The sequence below is a fragment of the Ambystoma mexicanum genome, chromosome 8 (genome assembly GCF_040938575.1).
Source record: "Ambystoma mexicanum isolate Mex_15411 chromosome 8, UKY_AmexF1_1, whole genome shotgun sequence".
NCBI classification, from domain to species: Eukaryota; Metazoa; Chordata; class Amphibia; order Caudata; family Ambystomatidae; genus Ambystoma; species Ambystoma mexicanum.
In genome coordinates this window covers 434139311-434159733 of record NC_090929.1, presented here as the reverse complement: position 1 = coordinate 434159733, position 20423 = coordinate 434139311, and the positions used below count along the sequence as shown (strand labels likewise).

The 20423-nt window shown below is 43.8% G+C and overlaps 1 protein-coding gene across 1 annotated transcript in view; it reads left to right on the top strand.

Moving 5' to 3' along the window:
- PGD (phosphogluconate dehydrogenase) overlaps positions 1-20423 on the top strand; it is an 84749-nt gene that overhangs the window by 55548 nt on the left and 8778 nt on the right. The window contains exons 9-11 of the mRNA XM_069609969.1: positions 10428-10558; positions 16218-16351; positions 17590-17689. Of these exons, the coding sequence (XP_069466070.1) occupies positions 10428-10558; positions 16218-16351; positions 17590-17689 (365 nt within the window). The remainder of the gene's footprint in view (positions 1-10427; positions 10559-16217; positions 16352-17589; positions 17690-20423) is intronic.

Below are 20423 nucleotides of genomic sequence, written 5' to 3'. Positions count from 1 at the left end.
TGGGAACAATTCTAAAATCAACTTTCACAGAGAGGCTATTGGTTGCAACTTTCAGGTGCAACTGGGTACACTTCTAAAATGCCATTGGGTACACTTCTAAATGCAGGTGGGAACAATTCTAAAATTCACCTTTTCACAGATAGGCTATTGGGTGCAGTTTTTATGCGATTGGGAACACTTCTAAATGTAGGTGGGGGCAATTCTAATGGAGGAGGGAACAGTTCTAAATTCAACTTTCTCAGAGAGGTTGTTGGGTACACTTCGGGAATGTGAGTGGGAGCAATTCTAATTCAACTTTCTCAGAGAGGCTATTGGGCGCAACTTTTACATGCAATTGGGAACGCTTCTAAATGCAGTTGGGAACGCTTCTAAATGCAGTTGGGAACGCTTCTAAATGCAATTGGGAACACTTCTATAAGCAATTGGGAACACTTCTACAATGCAAATGGGTACACTTCCAGATGTGGGTGGGATCAAATCTAAACTCAGTTTTCACAGAGAGGCTATTGGCGCAACTACTAAATGTAAATGGGTACACTTCTAAATGTTGGTGGGAACAATTCTAAATTCAACTTTCACAGAGAGGCTATTTGGCGCAACAACTAAATGTAATTGGGTACACTTCTAAATGCAGGTTGGAACAGTTCTAAATTCAACTTTCACAGAGAGGCTATTGGGAGCAACTTTTGGGTGCAATTGGGTACACTTCTAAAATGCCGTTGGGTACACTTCTGAATGCGGGTGGGAACAATTATAAAGTGAACTTTCACAGAGCGGCTATTTGGCGCAACAACTAAATGTAATTGGGTACACTTCTAAATGCAGGTGGGAACAATTCTAAATTCACCTTTCACAGAGAGGCTATTGGGTGCAATTTTCAGGTGCAACTGGGTACACTTCTAAAATGCTGTTGGGTACACTTCTAGAATGAGAGTGGGAACAATTCTAAAATCAACTTTCACAGAGAGGCTATTGGGTGCAACTTTCAGGTGCAACTGGGTACACTTCTAGAATGCTGTTGGGTACGCTTCTAGAATGATGGTGGGAACCGTTTTAAAATCAACTTTCACAGAGAGGCTATTGGGTGCAACTTTCAGGTGCAGTTGGGTACACTTCTAAAAATGCCGTTGGGTACACTTCTGAATGCAGGTGGGAGCAATTCTAAAATTCAACTTTTCACAGATAGGCTATTGGGTGTAGTTTTTATATGCGATTGGGAGCACTTCTAAATGCAGGTGGGTTCACTTCTAAATGCAGGTGGGAACAATTCTAAATTCAACTTTCACAGGGAGGCTATTGGGTGCAATTTTCAGGTGCAACTGGGTACACTTCTAAAATGCTGTTGGGTACACTTCTAGAATGAGAGTGGGAACAATTCTAAAATCAACTTTCACAGAGAGGCTATTGGGTGCAACTTTCAGGTGCAACTGGGTACACTTCTAGAATGCTGTTGGGTACGCTTCTAGAATGACGGTGGGAACCGTTTTAAAATCAACTTTCACAGAGAGGCTATTGGGTGCAACTTTCAGGTGCAGTTGGGTACACTTCTAAAAATGCCGTTGGGTACACTTCTGAATGCAGGTGGGAGCAATTCTAAAATTCAACTTTTCACAGATAGGCTATTGGGTGTAGTTTTTATATGCGATTGGGAGCACTTCTAAATGCAGGTGGGTTCACTTCTAAATGCAGGTGGGAACAATTCTAAATTCAACTTTCACAGGGAGGCTATTGGGTGCAATTTTCAGGTGCAACTGGGTACACTTCTAAAATGCTGTTGGGTACACTTCTAGAATGAGAGTGGGAACAATTCTAGAATCAACTTTCACAGAGAGGCTATTGGGTGCAACTTTCAGGTGCAACTTGGTACACTTCTAAAATGCTGTTGGGTACACTTCTAGAATGAGAGTGGGAACAATTCTAATTCAACTTTCTCAGAGAGGCTATTGGGCGCAACTTTTACATGCAACTGGGTACACTTCTAAAATGCTGTTGGGTACACTTCTAGAATGAGAGTGGGAACAATTCTAATTCAACTTTCTCAGAGAGGCTATTGGGCGCAACTTTTACATGCAATTGGGAACACTTCTAAATGCAGTTGGGAACACTTCTAAATGCAGTTGGGAACACTTCTATAAGCAATTGGGAACACTTCTATAAGCAATTGGGAACACTTCTAAAATGCAAATGGGTACACTTCTAGAATGAGAGTGGGAACAATTCTAGAATCAACTTTCACAGAGAGGCTATTGGGTGCAACTTTCAGGTGCAATTGGGTACACTTCTAAAATGCCGTTTGGTACCACAATTCTAAAATCAACTTTCACAGGGAGGCTATTGGGCGCAACTTTTAAATGCAAAGGAAAGAGTCTGAGTGAAAATGTAATGGAATTACGTTGTTGATTCTATGTTAGAGGAGTGGTAGGGTAGTATGGCCTGAAGTAGTTGCTTCTGGCCCTGTCCTTGCCACACTTACTTGTTGTTGGCTTCTTGCTTCTCCTGCGGATACCTGCAGATACGACCTGGAGCCGTCTTAGTGGAGCAGTCCTTTGCCTCACGGTCCTTAGCCGGTGGGGCTGCCAGGCAGAGGGCTGCCCTGGGGGGGTCGGAGATGAGCTGAGTAGAGGATAGCTGGACCAATCAGGGCAGGGTGGGCGGGATGGGAGGCGGGGAGGGGGAGACGACCAGGAAGAGGGATCGAGAGCTGTGGGCAGGCAGAGGGGCCTGGGGGCTCCGATTTCGGCAAGTTTGGTGGATGACTAGCCTTGGAGGGCTCTAAACGCTGGATGCACTCACCTCAGTTGCTTCTGGGGAAAGACACGGGGAGTTGCACAGGCTGCTGGGCGGCAAAGGTGGCGAGGGGAGCGGGTTACAAGGACGCTGGACACGAATTTCAGGCAAATTTACTAATAATGGGGCTCAGATGCACTCACCAGGCACGGAAGGCAATGAGAGGGCTGGGGATGCCGGCGGCTTGTTAGCTTCAGGGACGAGCGAGCAGGAGACCAATCAGGGCAGTGGGCGGGCACAGGGGAGGGCTGGAGGGAGAAACCAGGAAGCGGCAAAGATGGCGAGGAGAGCGGCAAAGGTGGCGAGGGGAGCGGGTTACAAGGACGCTGGACATGAATTTCAGGCAAATTTACTAATAATGGGGCTCAGATACACTCACCAGGCACGGAAGGTAAGTGTTCACACTGTCCTCTATTCAGGCAGAACATCCTTCACTTAATATTTTTCTGCCCTCTGTAGATCAGGGTAAAACGCAATGTTTTTGTGGGTTTCTTTCGGTTTTATTTTTGTTTTAGTTTTAAATGGACTCCTGGTATCAGGTTTTTGAAAGATTCCCCCCCCCTGCACCCCGCCGTGCTTACAAATCAGCCGAACCCCAATAAGTTATTGATGGTGCAGTGAATTGTGTAAAGTGGGAGGGTGCAATACTAAGGGATTCAGTTTAAGTAATAACCAGTAACCATTTGTGTAGCATAAGTAACAAAACATTAGGGTCTTGCTCACCTTGGGCTCTATAGTGTGCTGGGACTACTTTTGTCTTGTTCTATACACATTGTTAGACGGATAGACTTCTTTTGTTTTTTTCCATTAATTGTTTGCAGGTGATGGCTTTCGTTTTCTGTTATTGAATTTTCAATAATGTTTTTATTTGCTGAGATTTTAATGTCATCTTTTTGAATCTGTGTGTGCTTTAAGTATTGTTTTATGGATCTAATCCAAAATAAACAGATGGCTAATATTACTAGGTTAGTCTGCCAATTTGGAGTAGACTACACAATCCTACTGTGTTGCCCTTTGGAAGTAATGGATGTCTCAGACTATTTCCTTTCATAGTTCATGTCCTAGTCGAGCCTCTCGCTAGGACTCCAAATTGTTGGAGATATTTATGCGGCAACCATTGATGCCGGGAATTATTTCCTCCCCAATAAAAAGCGTCACACCAATATTCCTTTTTGATTCAATCTAGTCCTGTCTGTTTCATGTAGTACCACGTAGATCCCTCAACCTTCAGCAATAGGTAAGCCAAGAGCCATACCAGTGTATACAAATAATATATATGAATAGGATTTGTACATAATAGCATATCGCACCACCTTACTCAGTGGCCCAAATGCTTTTCTTTCCTATCCATCTCTTTTTACACACATTGAAAACACTAGTTGGTTCAGGATAACACAGATCAGACTCTTTAACCCCACAACATGTACAGTCAAAACACTTGTATGGGGTTCACTTTTAACAGGTAGCACCTTGAAACATGACCAGATCATGCACTTAGCAATACACTTCACATGAAGCTTAATTTAAATAACTTGCAGTACTTTCCGATTGGCAAAAGCAGTTTCACACATCCAGTGCTCTGTATTTAATATCTGCACTTGGAAATGCTAGCAGTGTTGGAGCACAACAGACTTTCAAAAACAAGCCCTGTTATTATATACTTGTATGTATGTATTCTTCTTCCTTCACCAGAATGCAAGGACGAATATTTTACCAGGAGTCACTTTCCCACTCTGCTTTTCAATCCAAGACTTTACTTTATTTAATTTTGGCAAAATACTTTCTGCCCCAGCACAAAAACCCAGATTTTCAGTTTACATTCAGCACCCCTCTGCTTTAAGACTGGGTCTGAGAAATGGGGGAGAGGGGATAGGGGTCGGGGGTGCTAGTTTATTTGCTCTTGATCTGGTTTGTCCATCTGCTGTCCTCCCCTTGCAGTGATTGCTTCCTTAAGTTAATGGGTGTCATCCCTATGGACTCATAACTCCACCCTTGGGGAAATTGATTTTTTTTTCCTCTGCTATGCCTTTTACAAACAACAATGTGACAACTTTCTCTAATGTCTAAATAGACCTAACAATACATATATTTTTTTAGTTCTTTTCATCATTCCAGGCTTAATGAAATGAGTCATGCGACTGCACGAGGTTGCAGGTTCGAACGCTAATTTATTGTGAATGATAATAAAAATAACCATTATGAACCCGAAATGTTCTATACAGGTATCTATTTAATAAGCCACAATCTGTTTTCTGGGGAGCGATCATCACTTTTTAGGTTGCAACTCCTGTTCAGATGGTCATATTATGAGAGCTGAATCAACATATAGGCCTCATTATAAGATTTACATTGATATTTGAAAGATGTCTGTGTGCCTTTATGGTTCCTGAACGAAGTATTATTTGTTATGTAACCCTACAGCAAAATAATGATGCACATTTTTCCTTCAATTACACATTACATTTCTCTTCTTCAAACTGAACATGTGATCTGGTCATCTGCTTCCTTTGTTGGATTTGGCCTGGTGTAAATTCATTAATATTCTTGCAAATTCAATGGCTGGACCCTGGGTCTGCTTATTTTCTAATGAGATGAAGACACTCCACTCCTGACTTGTAAAGCACCTTCTGGTGTAATGTCATTAGCGCAGTGAGAGAGACCACAATTTTAGTTTTAAATCCAAGTATTTTAGAAAGGTGAAACCATTAAGGGCGGCCTTATTTACTGAGTTACTGGCCCCAACCTACCATAACTTCATTCCTGATCACTGCTGTGACCTGTGACTTCAAAAAATGTTTTGGATAGATTGGGGGGCGGTGGGTGCAGTCCTGGGCCTGTGAATCTCCTGGGACAATGACCTTTTGGCCTTAACACAGCCTTTCTTCATGGACCGAAAACTCTCACTTTTAAATCTTACAATTTATTTTACAGATGAGGGCTTTTAATATCTTGCATCATGCCTTCAATGTTCATCTTTACATCCCGATATATATTCACTAAGACTTTGGCAATGGCAATTCATTTTCGTTGTTCTAAGCTGCAAAATGCACACCTTTCCATGTCAACTATCTCTGTTTTTGTAAAGTTAGGCTTTATTCTTTGCTCTGTGTCAGCAAGGCTGCACATTAGGCAGCAGTCACATGTAATGGAAAGTAGTTTCAGGCCTTTGGCCTAGTCGCTGAAATGCAAGGCCCCTTTAGTGTTGTGTATTTCTCTTGCTCTGAACACAGCATTTTCCAGTGAACTACTGCCCTTTTTGTCTGTCAGCCAAAAGTGTGCTGATGAATTCCCTTCTGCAGCGTAGTCTCATATTCCATGTTTCTGGTTTTCAATCTGCAGAAGGCCCACATTTCGATGGTGTCTGTTTTATTCAATGAAACTGCATTTTCCTGTTTTGCAGTTTGAAAATAAATTGCCAGCCTCTTCTCTGCCAGTCCAGTGTCCATTGCACTGCACTTTTAGGTCCAACTGGTCTGGGACAGTTCACTTTTGTCTTGGGGCTGAATCTGAACCCCCCCCCCCCCCCAAGATGGGGGCCATCTTGTGCTACTCTTGTAGAGCCCTCCAGGAATTGTCTTTCCACACTCGCTATCTCTGACGCCTCATGAAGATTGGCACTTGCAACTCCATCTATTACATCTACAATGATGACTCAAAACTTGATCTACAAATCGCCAACCATTCAAGCAAATTACATGCCGTTGAAACATGCCTGCTCCACCTATCATGGGTGGCAAAGAACTTCCTGGAACACACTGAAAGCATAACGCAATTAATCTTCAATGCCAAACGCACTTGCAGCCTTCAAACCACCCAACACCTTTCATCCAATCCATCGTCGTTATCTGCATTAGTTTAAAAAGCCTAGGATTCACCCTTGATTCTGAAATTAAGGCTCAGGTAGGATCTCTGGGCACAACCAATTCACCATCATTGCCTTGTTTAAAAAAAGAAAAAAAAGTTTTAATTTTTTTTTTTTTAAATCCTTCATTTATTTCTTAGGCAATTAAGGACACAGCTATTTTATAGTACATAAGAAATGTTGTATTCAAGAAAGTGGAAAGCTGGTAATTGAGAATAAGGAGAGAGATGGACGTTTCAAAGGAAAGGCCAGGGAAGAGTTGTAGATGGAGCAGCCAGAAGGCAGATGCTAAAGTTCGGTTTTTGGTAGTGATGTACTGTGCAAAATAATTAGCTTAAAAAAAGAGGGGCATGTGGATTTATGGAGGAGAAGGGCAGCTGACTAAAGACGTAAGTAGTTAGCATTTGTTTGATTATGGAAAGCCTGTTAATGTACGCTCAGAAAACTATATTGTAGTAGTTGGTTCAACTCCCGTCTACACAAACCACCACCTTCTACAGCGACCTGCCAAGACATTACATTTCCTGCCTCTGCCTGGTCCAGGATACTTCAGACTAAAAGATAGCTGGAAGCAGTGCTTTAAATGGGCCGGTTCTCACCGGGACTCACTACCCGCGCTTCTCTTTTAACAACATTGAGGACCGGGACTTCTCCAAAGCTAAGGAGAGTACCAGTACTGAATAAAGTGGAGAGGAGGACATTTGTAGGGAAATGTGTGCATGTGGCCTCCTCCCTCTCGCCACCCTCATTGCCCATTGATCACTCCTCCATGTCCCCTCACTGCATAACAAAAGGAGAAATAAACATGAGGGACTTGCAATTACCTTTTAACCTTTGTCTTATGTTCTCAGCAGGGCCTTTTATAATGTGTAACTGCTTAGGCGATAGGAACTGTATGTACTGCGGCATTGCGAACTGAACGCCCAAACACACAGACCCAATTACCTACCAGGAATGTGTCTTCTTTCAAGACCATACCAGTGAGCACAAAATAAAACTGTTTTGAAACTTGTATGTGCATGACGTGTTAGTTTGACAGACAAAAAAGAAAGGCTTTGCTTTTTTGCAAATATTCTTATTTGCTACACATCATACATGATGCAAACATTAATTCCATTCGGGAGAAGCCAGTTCAGTGTTGATTTTAACTTTGCATTCTGTGGCTTGTAGTCCTGGATTTCCCCATTATAAACCCAGAACATAAGGTCCCACATTGCAAAGTTAAAATCAGGAATGGACTTTGGCCTCCTAAATGGAATGCATAATGTTGGCATGTATGATGCATACCCACACGCTAGACATTGGTGTCCAACAATTACTTTTGGTAGTCGTCTTTATCATAATTTCTTTTATTGTGTGTCTTTAGTGCTGAAAATGTAATGAAGAGATTTTTTTCAGATTTGCATTATTTTGCAATCTGGGACTTTTTCTTTTAATCAGAACATGGAACATTAAGCTATAATAGTACTGTTTGGCTTCACATGTTTTTGTAAGAATTTATGTTGTCAGATTGCTCCACTATGTAATTTGTGTACTTTGCAAGTTAACTCTATAAAATTACAGCTATTGAGAGTTAAAACTTGTATATATGTGTACCAACTACATCTTGAAAGGTATGTGGTCAAGTGCCTAAATTGCACAGTGGGTTTAAATCCTGGCTTCATTGCTTAGCCAAATATTGTGATCCTGGGCAAATAATTTCATCTCACTGTGCCTTATCTGCAATAATTGGGAGTCCTGAGAGAAAAAAGCCTCTCTAACAACTGGGCCGATTTTTAGTTTGCCATTTCCCAGTCTCCCTGAGTGGTAACTTGAGTGTAACAACCACGTAAAAGGTTTACGCTTGTATTTGTTAACCTAATTTTTCTCTCCCTGGGTATGATTGTTTTTTTGTGGGCTCAGGTGGGACCACCAAACAAAATTTACATGCCTGCCACCACCGTCCACTCGTCAAAAACAAAGGTAGATCCTCCAACATTTGATTTGGATGGACTCCTGTGCAATCCACCAGCTTTTAGCAGCTGGTAAAATCTGGGTTGATTCCAGAAGAATCCATGTAAATGCCTCAGACCCCACCCTACATGTACATGGCAGGAGGCATTTACACTTGCACTAAGGAGTTTAAACAATGCACAGCAACCTATGTCCATGCATTATTTGCTCTTAGTCCTAGCCTTGCAATTTTGATTGTGTGCACTACTAACACACAGGTTGGGTGAGTGTTCCTCTCGGTGGAATTTGCAGATGGAAATAAATGCACCTTTCTCATCAAAGCCCAGGCAAGTTATGTTGCCCTCAGTAAAATCTGCTGAGCAACTCATTAGGATGGCTAAGCTTGAAGTTGTATACCCCTATCTGCTCAATACACCAATACAGGTGCATAACGGAGCTCTTTACAGCAGTGTACAACATTACAGATGCTAAACAGGGTGTTTTTCAGTGGTAACCGATATACAGCGGGTGGTAGAACAGTACTGTGGGCGGCAGGGCGAAGTGGGGCGGGCGGCACCCGGCGACGGTTGGCGCGAGGGGTGACGTGATGGCCTAGGTGTTGAGGATGAGAGACTCCTTAAAGAGGTGGGTCTTGAGTTCTTTTCAGAATTGTAGGGGCAAGTCTGATGCCGACTGGGAGGAGGTTCCATAGTCTTGGTGCGTAGGTAGAGAAGGCTTGTTTTCTGGTCCTTTCCTTTTTGCAGCGGCAGTTTTGACGTCTGCACGTGTCCTGGCTTCTGGTGGTGTGCTGTCTGCCAGAGATGCAGAGTTTTTCCGTGATGTAGCTGGGCGACTTGACAGCCTTTATAGATGATGTAGGAAGATTTGAAGGTGATTCATGGGAGCCAGTGACGGTCGATGAGTGCTGGGCTGATGTGGTTGTATCTGCGTAGACCCTTGAGGCGTGTGTCCGTGTGTAGGACAGTTCTCGGGTGCACAAATGTGGATGACAGAGGCTTTAGAGGAGGGCATGATTGGGGCTGGGAGGAGGGGTTTGAAGTGGAGAGCGACAAGAAGGTGACCCAAAAGGTGGTGGGATATGAAGAGTGAAACAAAGGGAGGACTATGTAAATGAAGCGGTAGGCACAGAGTCAAATTAATAGAAATTGATCAGAAAGACCTGGCGGGGCTCTGGCGTGGGAGCAATTTATTTTTTCTTCTACGTTCCATGCCCAAAAATTGCTCTTGCGCCAGGTCACTGCCTTTCCGGGGCTGAGACCTGGCCCCACCTGAAGCCTAGGTTGGTGAGTGCCTGCACTCTTTATATTTTTATTTATTTCTGTGTAAGTATGCTAGTATCTTGCAAATTATTATTATTACACAGGGAAGTCCCTCTGCCTCACCGACAAGTGTATTGATGCAAAGGCCCTCACAAATGACTGCACTGCTATCCAGAATGCTCCCTGCTTTTACCTAACCAAATTATTCTCTGGACCCCGCAAACTCATTTCTGTTCGAAGGTAAGCTGACTGTTCACAATCCTGGCACCCAGGCTATTGAACGCATTTTGTGTAACATTCTTCACAAAGCCCAACCACCTGGCCTTCAGCAACAACATAAAAACCACATTATTTTCTGAATCCAACAGCTTCCTTTCTACTAACGGGAACCCCCTTTATGCAATTCACTTTGGAACCATATGGAAGTCCATTCACTCCATTGATTTACTCCAAAAATGTCAGGTCGGGCTGGGGTTATGTTATCTCATGGGCCAGCCATGGTGGCGACACCAATATTCAGAATGTTACATTCTTAGGCTGATGCTGATTGTTGCTATTCTCGGCAGGTGAGGCTGTGTTCGCTCGATGTCTATCTTCCTTGAAGGAAGAGCGCATTGTGGCCAGCAAGCAACTGAAGGGACCAAAACAGACCAAGTTCAGTGGGGACAAAAAGGCTTTCCTGGAGGACATCCGCAAGGTAAGCTCGCCCTTGTAAATGCAGGGGGAAAGCCTAACATTGTCCAGCATGTATTCCTGTAAAGCAGAGCACCTGTGATATGCATATCCTGTCTCTTCAAAGTTGTACCTTCTCTAAACTGCTCCTGCACTCTAGGGCGGATCTTCTGTTTCCCAATATTTCTTTAATTCACCAAGCCTGCCTTGTTCCTTTGACCTAGCTTCTTGCTTGCTGTGGCAAGAAAAGTGAGAGGCGAGCCACCAATACTTATTCTGATGCACACACCCCAAAATGTGATCATGAGAAGGACCAACAGAAAAACATAAGAATTTCATGTAGATCTTTGTACTACAGAAATCAACACGACGGTACTTCAAAAAATCACTTAAACAATTTCAAATGTAATTTGAACATAATCCAGAAAATCTGCAAACACATTCACATGCATGAACTCACTAATGAACATGAAAAATATATTTTTGTTGCAAAAAATCACAACTTTCCCCGGTGCAAAAAAAATAAATGATCCTACCACCAGAAAGATAAAGAAAGGAAAAGCCTAAAATTAAGTAAATCAAGAAAACACCCATAACCCTTTAAAACAAACAAAAATCCTCAATGAACACCCTGAGTTGTACTCGTGCACCCATGAAAAATTAAGTGTGCAATGTAAATGACTCATCCTTTATAAAGAACTAAGCAAACAATGCTTCAACTTTGTCATCAATTTACACACAAGAGGCCATGAAGCAACGTCCTTTTCAGTGCACAATATGTCTTCAAACACAAATGCCTGCTTGAGTTTCAGCTGATCTAAGGCCATCAACTATATCAGTGGGCCAGCCTTCTTCAGGGCAGCATTATCAACTTGACAACAAAAAAGCCACGTGGATGGTAATCCTGCAAGACAAATGTTGTTCCAAATCAGCGTGAGCATCAAGCAATTAAGATTAAAAATCAATTTCAAAAATAGATGGACACACGCAAATACACTAAACAAGCGTACCAATTTCAGAAGTGCTGTGGTACTAAGTTCTCGCAGTCGCTGGCGTGATAAATGCATCATTCGTTTGTGTGAAGAAACACAGGCCAAAGGGTCATTGTCCCTTCTGTATGCGGACAATGGCCAAAACCGTCCCAAACATCATTTACAATTCGAGAATACTATGAAACCCTATGCTGCTCTAAAAAGGCCAAACAACCAAGGTCCATCCCAGCAGCCAAGTGTCAACGGAAAATGTCGCAGGCCGCTTCCATCTAGAAGGGAAACCCGATGTATGTCAGTACACCACTTTGTGGCTAGCTCCAATGTATTAAGTTAACTAGAAAACAACATCAAGCGCGTATCTGCGACAACACTCCAGTGTCTAAAGAAGCACTTAAAAACCGCATTGGCGCGCGACTCTGAGCGCTCGTGGTTCGTCCATGTCTGAACGCTGCATTGTTTAAAGTGCACTTAAAATGTCCGAGTGCTCTATGGCAAAACTCCTGTTGAAAAACACTTGGTGACCACATCAGCAGGCGTGTTTCAATTATTTTCATTAATCATGTGCATTTGTTTGTAGATTTGTATTTTATGAATATGTGCAAATTAATGTTTAATTATTTAAATGTTTTTTTTTGCCATCCGTCGTATCTATTTCTGTAGTACAACGATCTAGGTGAAACTGCATACATGCCTCTGTTTTTCTCCTGGTCCTAGCTTCTTGCTTGGCTGGCCCTTTCCTCATAGTCCCCAATCTAACCGGGCCCATGTTTGTACCTTTTTGCGGTATACTGAACATTTTTGTGTATTTTGCTAGTTTCTGCTGCTTTTGGGTAAAAGGTATAACAAAACAACATTTTGACCAGGCTTTCTAACTGTAATTGAAAGCCTGAACTTTGGAAAGGAAGCCTCGCAGCCGAGAACATAATTTCAGAAGCCCATTCCCCTGGAAGAGGGGACTAGACGTGGGTTTTCATTGGAAAAGCAAGTTGGTTTGAAAGTACACAGATAATCCAGTAGTATAGTACAATTAACCTGTTATGGACAAAGGACACTTGTGAGGTTTGGTGGATCTTCCTGTGCAGTGTTTTCCAATGTAGCCGGTGCAAGTCCAGATTTAGCTTGGCAAGCATAGAAAATGGTGTGGTATACTTTTCCATGAAGTTCCATTGTTGAGATGTTACGATTGAGGAAGTGCATGTTAGTGAAAGCTAAACGATCAGCTTCAGTTTTCCCCTCTTGGTACAGCCTGAAGACTGCGCAGGTGGTGTGGTTCCTGTAGGTAGGAATCTGATTCTGGTCTGCCTCTTTTCAAGGCTTTGGATTCCGTGTCTCCCCAGGGTCACTTTAAGTTTTCCAATGATATTCGGAGTATCATAATTGTTAGGCAGAATCAATTAACACAAGTGGTAATACAATTTCACTTTTGGTACAAGCCTGTACTACACAGAAAGAGTGGTAGCAATGGCTGAGCATCCAGACTTATCTCAAGAGCAAATGAGCAGTAGTAGAGATTACACAAAGGACTACAATTACTGTGACTCAAGCAAACACTGACTCGAGGTTTCTGGTTTATTTTTAAACCATCTGTTCATGAAACACTTCACTTCTATTAAAATAAAACCACACTTCAAATATACTTCACACAACCAATTCCCCTTGTGCAGAATAATTCAAGGTAAGTACATTGGGATTTGACAGACCAGTGAAGTCAAACCAAGACGTTACCGGGAGTACCTACGCAATCACTTTTGGACAGTAATGACAGTTCGGTCTTACAAAGGATAAGCGTACCCGCGGGAAGAAATGTAACTGAAGTCAAAACACACTTAGCACATGAATTAACACAAAAGAATTGGGGATAAAAATGATAGGCAATACTTTTGTCAAGGCAGATAGAATCAGAGGGCACCTCTAACAAGTAGATAAAAGTCAATAGGCCTGTGCCAGTGTCAAATGTAATGGGAGTCCCGTTGCCGAGGATCACACAGTTGGAACAGTGCTCGATTCGAGATTGCCAGGAGTACTTGGATATTGTCACAAAGGGAAGCAAAAGTTATAAGAGGGAAGGAAGAAAGGACAAGCCTTTGGTGAGGAAGAAGGGTTCACCCCAATTCCTCGAAGTCGGACACAGTACCTTATTTGTTGAAGAAAGCTAGTGCCACAGCAGTTGTTCCTGGTAGTTCCTGCAGACTCACGGTTCCTGGAGCTTCAGTCGTGGGGACAAGGACGTCTGGAACGATCTGCACTACCCAGGGATGAGGCCAGCAGCAGCAAAGCAACAGTGAATAAAAGGTGCGCTCCTTTAAAACAGGAGAGGCTCTTCAGATGGCTATCCGAACCACTACAGCGGTGTGCAGCGATTTCGACCTAGAAGAGGATTCTCTGGCCGTTGAGGGTGAGCTGGTTGATCCCACCAGGCTCAAGGGAAAAAGACTCTGGACTGAATCTTCTCTGTTGTTGAAGGGTAGATAGTTCAGGACTGCAGCAGGGCTTCACCGGGACTCAGGAGTTGCAGCAGCTGTCGTCTTCTCCGCATCTCTTCGGTTCTTGCAGTTCCAGTAGTGACTCTGACTTCTAGCCCAAGAGTCCTGCCTTTTATGCCAAAATCCCCCATTCACACAGCCTGGCTGTCAATCACTCAGCAGGGGGGTTGTCCGGCCCGGACAACCACCTCAGCCAATCGACACAAAGTGTGACTTGGGTCTCCAAGGAGACCCTGTGCAGGGGGTGACTAAACCCCTCACTCACATTCAGCCCACCTAGACACCCAGACGCCAAAGGAGAGCTTCTGGACAGAAGCCCGCCAAAGGTCGGCGAACAAAAGGCAAACCTGGTTTGACGTGAAAAGTAAAACACAAGAAGGACTTTAACAAAAAGAAATGGCGACTAAACCCGACCGGAGCCAAAATAAAAAGTATTTGGTCAAGCGGGTTTATGTTTGAGGCTAATACAATAGCCTAAAACGGTTATATAGTATAATCGCGGTAGAAAAGTTAGGGTAGATACCACTGCCACCAGCCAAGTCTAAATGTTAAGAGAGCAAAACAAAGCTCCAAGAGGCACAGACAAAAAGGGGTAGGAATTAACCCTTTCCAATACTCCATGTAAGATGGGGGGGGGTACTGGGTCTGTAGTTTAAAGTGACTATATAAAGTTAATGGCAACTTTACAGGTTGCTGGGGGACAGTAGTCAGCCCCAGAAAAATGGAGTCAGTGGGAAGTCTCAAAGACAACCCTGTGTCGCTGCACTGAAGGTGCTGTGTAACACACACAAAAAGTGGGGCTCATGGAGTGGTGTGGCTCCAGGGCCCAAGATCACACAAAGTAAACCTACACATGGCACAACACATGGAAGAGTGGGAAAAAGGCTCACACACTTACCAGGTGGAAAAAATAAACTCCAGAAATCCAGCAAAGCTGCTGAGGGACTCACTAGGTGAGGGAAATTAGCCATAAATGAGATTTCTCCCTAACAATAATGCACTCATTTATGGCCATCTAACCCAGAGATTGACAAAGAAATGAACACATTTTTCCATTTTTAGCTCCTCGTGTACTGTGACAGTCCGGTTTATTAAACAGCTGCTTCTTTTATGAATCCGCTTAATTTTTAGATCTGTTTGGAGGTTTCCATAGTACTGATCAGGCCTAAAATGCACCCGAACACTTATCAGACATGTGTGGCAAGTGACCACATTGACTTTGCCAAATCGACTTGGGTATGGTAACTCCACGCTCCACAAGAGCAGCTGTGGGTAGAGAAAACATATTCCTAGGCACAGACAATCCATTTGGGGAAAAACAATCCATGTTATGTCCCATAATTGCTCTTGAACAAAACCAAAACTGGGACTATATCCAGGGAGTGGAATTTTGGGTTGGGAAGGGCTAAACAATACAGAACATCCATTCTGGCCATTAAGACCCAGAAGAAGGATGGAAAAACGCACCCATGGACCAAATGACCCAATCTATGTTAACAAACCAACACAAAAGGGATTACATTTCCCATAATGCCTTGTTCCCATCAGAGGAAAACCCAGAGCAGACTAGCAAAACATGTTTTCAGATTTGGACTCTGATAATGGGCAAGACCAGGGTAACGCGCATAAGTATTTTACACCCCCAAAAGAGGACAGTCTTGGGGAGACACCCACCCCTCCCCAATTCGACAACCAGAGTGGCTGCTGGAACCCCAGGCCTTGTACATGCAGTTAATGGACGCACAGAGTCCCACTTCCTTCCCACATTACAGAAACACTGGAGAGGAGAGATTACATGTATTCAATGCTTTTGGCAGGTCTAATAGGATAAGACGACCAGCATCACCTCTGGCCCGCTGGCGCGTGCTCCATACACTTAGAAGGTTTGACATTTTAGTATTGCAGCCCGGGTGGAAACTTATTGGCCGGTCTCCAAAAGAGTCCTTTAGATGTAGTATTGTAGTGGAGCTGTCGTACAGCCTTTAATGTATTTTTGCGAGGAAGATGCCAGGAATCTGGAGCAGCTGTAGTTTTTAATCACTTAGCAGCTTTGTAGTCGTCGGGGAATTCTCGACTTTTTACCCAAAAAAGATGTATTGATGAACTTGAACCATGAGGAGCCAATGCACATGGTGACCAATTTAACCGTTTTGTGAAGCTCTAACATAGAAAGCCCATTAATGAGTCTTCTCCCTCCCGCCCCTCCCAGGCTCTCTACGCCTCCAAGATCATCTCGTATGCACAAGGGTTCATCCTTTTTCGGCAGGCGGCCCAGGAATATGGCTGGACTCTGAACTATGGTGGCATTGCCATGATGTGGCGGGGAGGGTGCATCATCAGGAGGTAAGGTGGATGGATGGTGTAGGGGGGGCAATTCATAGGTGAGGTGGGGGCCACCGTCACTGTCTATCGTGTGCTGGGTTCATTGCATTACCCCGGTGGTCGTAGGGGGCCAGCACAGTGCTCCTTTTCCTCTTCTATTTTGTATCTGTTTTTTTTTTAGTTTTACTGCTTACGTTTATTTGAAAAAGAAACCGGTCCGGAATTGTTTAGTTTTAAAATTAGTGTTGGAAGAAGTTGAAACTTGCACTTCAGTACACTGAACTAAACGTTTCTTTAAACGGCATGTGTATTTGTTTGGGGGTTCGGAGGGGGCATGTCAATGGGGTTTGTGGGAAGTGGGGGCAGGCAACATAGTTCCACTACTTCTTTTTGTACACTTCGACCACCACTGATTAAGATAATCTGCTAAAATAATCTGCACTGTTGACTATCTGAAGGCAACACTTGGGAGGTGGACAATTTTATTTTGACCTACTTTTCAAAAAGGTAGCTTCTATGATGGAGAATGTTGGGGGAAGAACATGTTTATTGGGCAGAAAGTAGAGCTCCTGTCCTGCCTGTTTGTCCTACATTCTTCCCCCATGTTCTGATATTGATGGAGAAGGCGCTCATTTTACCCACATCCCTTAAGCCCCATGTCTACAAAACGCACTGTTCAGAAACCCAGAATGATCGCATTCTATTAGACATGTCTACTAATGTCCAGTTCATTCTGAGTACTGGATGTACATTAAGGACTTGCACCTGTAAAACCAAAAGGGTGTTTGTTATTAAACATTATATAGCAAAAAACGTGAAAAACGCAACTATTACCAACTCAAACCAAATCCTGTCATTTTTGTCAATGCCATTGCCCTGAAGCCAGGAGGCGGTGAGAGTCGGGTTCACTTTCCTGCTTAGATTAATCGCAGCCTTCTCCAGAGCCAGAATTTGCTGGTTAGTTCTCCACGAATGACAACCCTTTCTAATACATTGCTCCATCAATACTATCCGGGAACCCCTACAAGGGAACGCAGTATTTTTTTCACATGTTAGGATGTGTTTGTGAACACACTGAAATGTGTGAAAACCTCACAATAATCCATTGGTGCTGCACATGTATGTATCTTTCATCCGGAGCTATCCCATCCTCTGGTAGAGACACAGGCCTCTTGGCACTTATGAATAAAAGCCCCAGCATGGTTGAGCATAGTTAAGTTTGCATTGCACGTGGTTACTAGACTGTTCTTTCGTTTCAGTGTTTTCCTTGGCAAGATCAAAGAGGCCTTTGAGGGAAATCCAAACCTCCAGAACTTGCTGCTGGATGACTTCTTTAAGAAGGAAATTGATAACTGCCAGGTGAGACACGATGGGGTGCTCTACTTTTAAAAAAAAAATATTATGTATTTATTAACAGTGAATACAGGTAATTGCTCAGAAGGAGCTGAACACGGTATGCAGTAATTTTAACCAATACAAAACAACGAACTGAATTTTTAACGAACCCAAAACTTCTAAAAAATAAATAACCTTTTATATATACATATGCAGTTGGGAATAGTAGTTTTGGGGTGTGGGGGAAAAGTATTAATTTAAAAAAAAAGGGCGGCTGGGGTGGAACCTCCAAAAACAACAGAAAAGATTTTTTTTAAGACATTTTTGGTTCGTTAAAAATGTATTTGTTTTGGGATTTGTTAATATCACAAGTAACCGCTTAACACAACTTGTATTTCTTCTGCAGTGTGGCAGGTGAACGTTACTTCCTTTTCCCCTTTGTGTGGAACCTTTGCAGTCTTCCCTTCTCTTGTCTTGCTTGTAACCACCTGCCCACTTTCTCTAGGCCTGAGACTCCAACTAACCGTATCTACTTATGTTCGGCCCTACAGCCACGACCCACTTTCTCTCCTCCTATGACGTATGACCCAAGCATCCTTCAACTGTTTGTGACCTATTACTCCCGCATTTTTTGCCGAACTTGTGAGAACCCCTCTACTGAGAATTAAAATGGCCAAATCACCTGTTCTACAGGAGGGCCAACAAATGAATATTCACCTCTGAAAAGTTCAGAACGCTAAAAAAACGAGCTACAGTCCACGGATTAGGCTATTACAGCTTTTGTTCCTTCTTAGTTGAACTCTTTACAAAACACTCGTCCTCTTCTTCAGCCTATTTAGCTCCCCCTCCAGCCCCCCCCCCCCCCTCAACACACCTTCGTCTTGTATTTCATCATGTACAACCGATAAACCGGAACCTACTTCCCTCCCATGCAACTAGACTATCGGTCTACCTGGTCTGCTCCTGTAGGGAATATAATAATTTGCCCATTGTACATGACCTTTGATTGTATCATCGATCTACTTTGCCCCTCTCAAATCTGTGGTCCTTCTAACTATATCTGTGCTGGGTAGGGGTGGAGTGGGGGAGTCAGTCTTCTGTTGCATGGCTACGTAGCACTCTCCTGAGCTGGGCTGCTCACTTTAGTAATCCCTGCGAGGAGGCAGGGTTCTGCTTCGTTAAGTCCAGAGTACGTTCTTTTCAGTCCAGCTAAAGAGAGCCTCCCAGGCAGCTACTTTAGGACTCTGGGCCAGCAGACTGCATAGAGGAGGCTGCTGGTTATGTGGCCATGTCCTACCATGGGGTTGCTCTGCCCACCACCAATTTCCCCATTCCTGCTCATCACCAGTGTTCTCTGCAGAGGACAGGTGAAGACGAGAACCTCATCTGTTTCAGGCTGTTTGGGCTTGATGGGAACAAGGGCCATACTCACTACCTTGCACTCCACCTAAAAAGTAGCTGCTACGACTGCTTGCCAAAAGAGATCAACATGTGTCTCCTCCCTCCACAGCCTATTCCCCACCCTTGCTGGAGTTCGAATGGCGAAGCGCCCTGGGCAGCCTCAGTAAAGTTACCCTAGCGATACTCATCACTATCGTCCTTGCCCCCATCCAACACCCACAGACCACACACACACGCTCCCTTACGTTGATTACTGCTCACTCTGCAGTCGCTCAAACCGTAGACCCCTCCTCTCGTACAACATCCTTGACACCAACTTAATCACTGAAACTTAGTTTACCATACCATCCCTCTGAACCCTCCCATCTCCCCATGTATTCGACATCTTCCTACCTCCAGATTACTGCATCCAACATGCAGACCGGGCAGCAGGTGGAGTGGCAGTAACACAGGAGTGATTGGCCATGCTCCATCCCCTCTCCCAGAACAAGCTCATTTTAATCACTCACTTGCTGGCTCCCTTTATCACAAAAGGAATACATTACCTTCCACCTCTACAGACCAGCCCTCAGGAGTGACTCTTTCGTTGCTGACAACTGCACTTGATGCATGCTTTTTCACACTGACTGGATCCAGGGACCTTAATCAAATTGTTCTTTCCCCCATGCATAGCAAAGGCAACACTTAGTCTTCACATCACCCACTCCCCAATCACCTGCACAGACCCAATCTCACTCGACTGGTCTGACCATCCTGCTGTCTATCACCCACTCTACCACTGCCCACAAAGCCCAAAGGTCAGGCTAAATGGCCCCTCACTAAGTGCTGCTCATTCAAAATCATCCCAATCCGTGAACTACAACTTCCCCCACCACAGGGAATGCCTCTCTCCTCCTACAATTCTTCAACAACGCCGCTATGAAACTGGTGCACTCTCATGCACCCCTAAATACCAGGCACGCTAAGTCCAAACCTTACGCTCCTTGGTTCCAACCTGAGCTTGCCTCCAACAAACGCTTGGAGCCCTAGAGAAACGATGGTGCAAAAGCCGTAAGCCTGGAGCTCATTCCAAGATCAAATCTCTGTGGCAACCGTAGGATGCCGATTATTGGGGGCCAAAGCTGCTTACACCATCTCGGCAGCATCTAATAGGAGCGAAGCCCTCTTTGAAGTTGAAAGCATTGTACCAAACCCTCACTCGACACCCGAGATGCCAGCAACTGAAGAAAAATAGATGGAAATCAACAACTTTTTTAATTGAATAAATTGACATAGTCCTACAGATCATATCTCCCACAGCATTAGCACCTCATGCACCCTAGCATGTAAACTGCTCCTTTGGACCGAATCCTCGCCT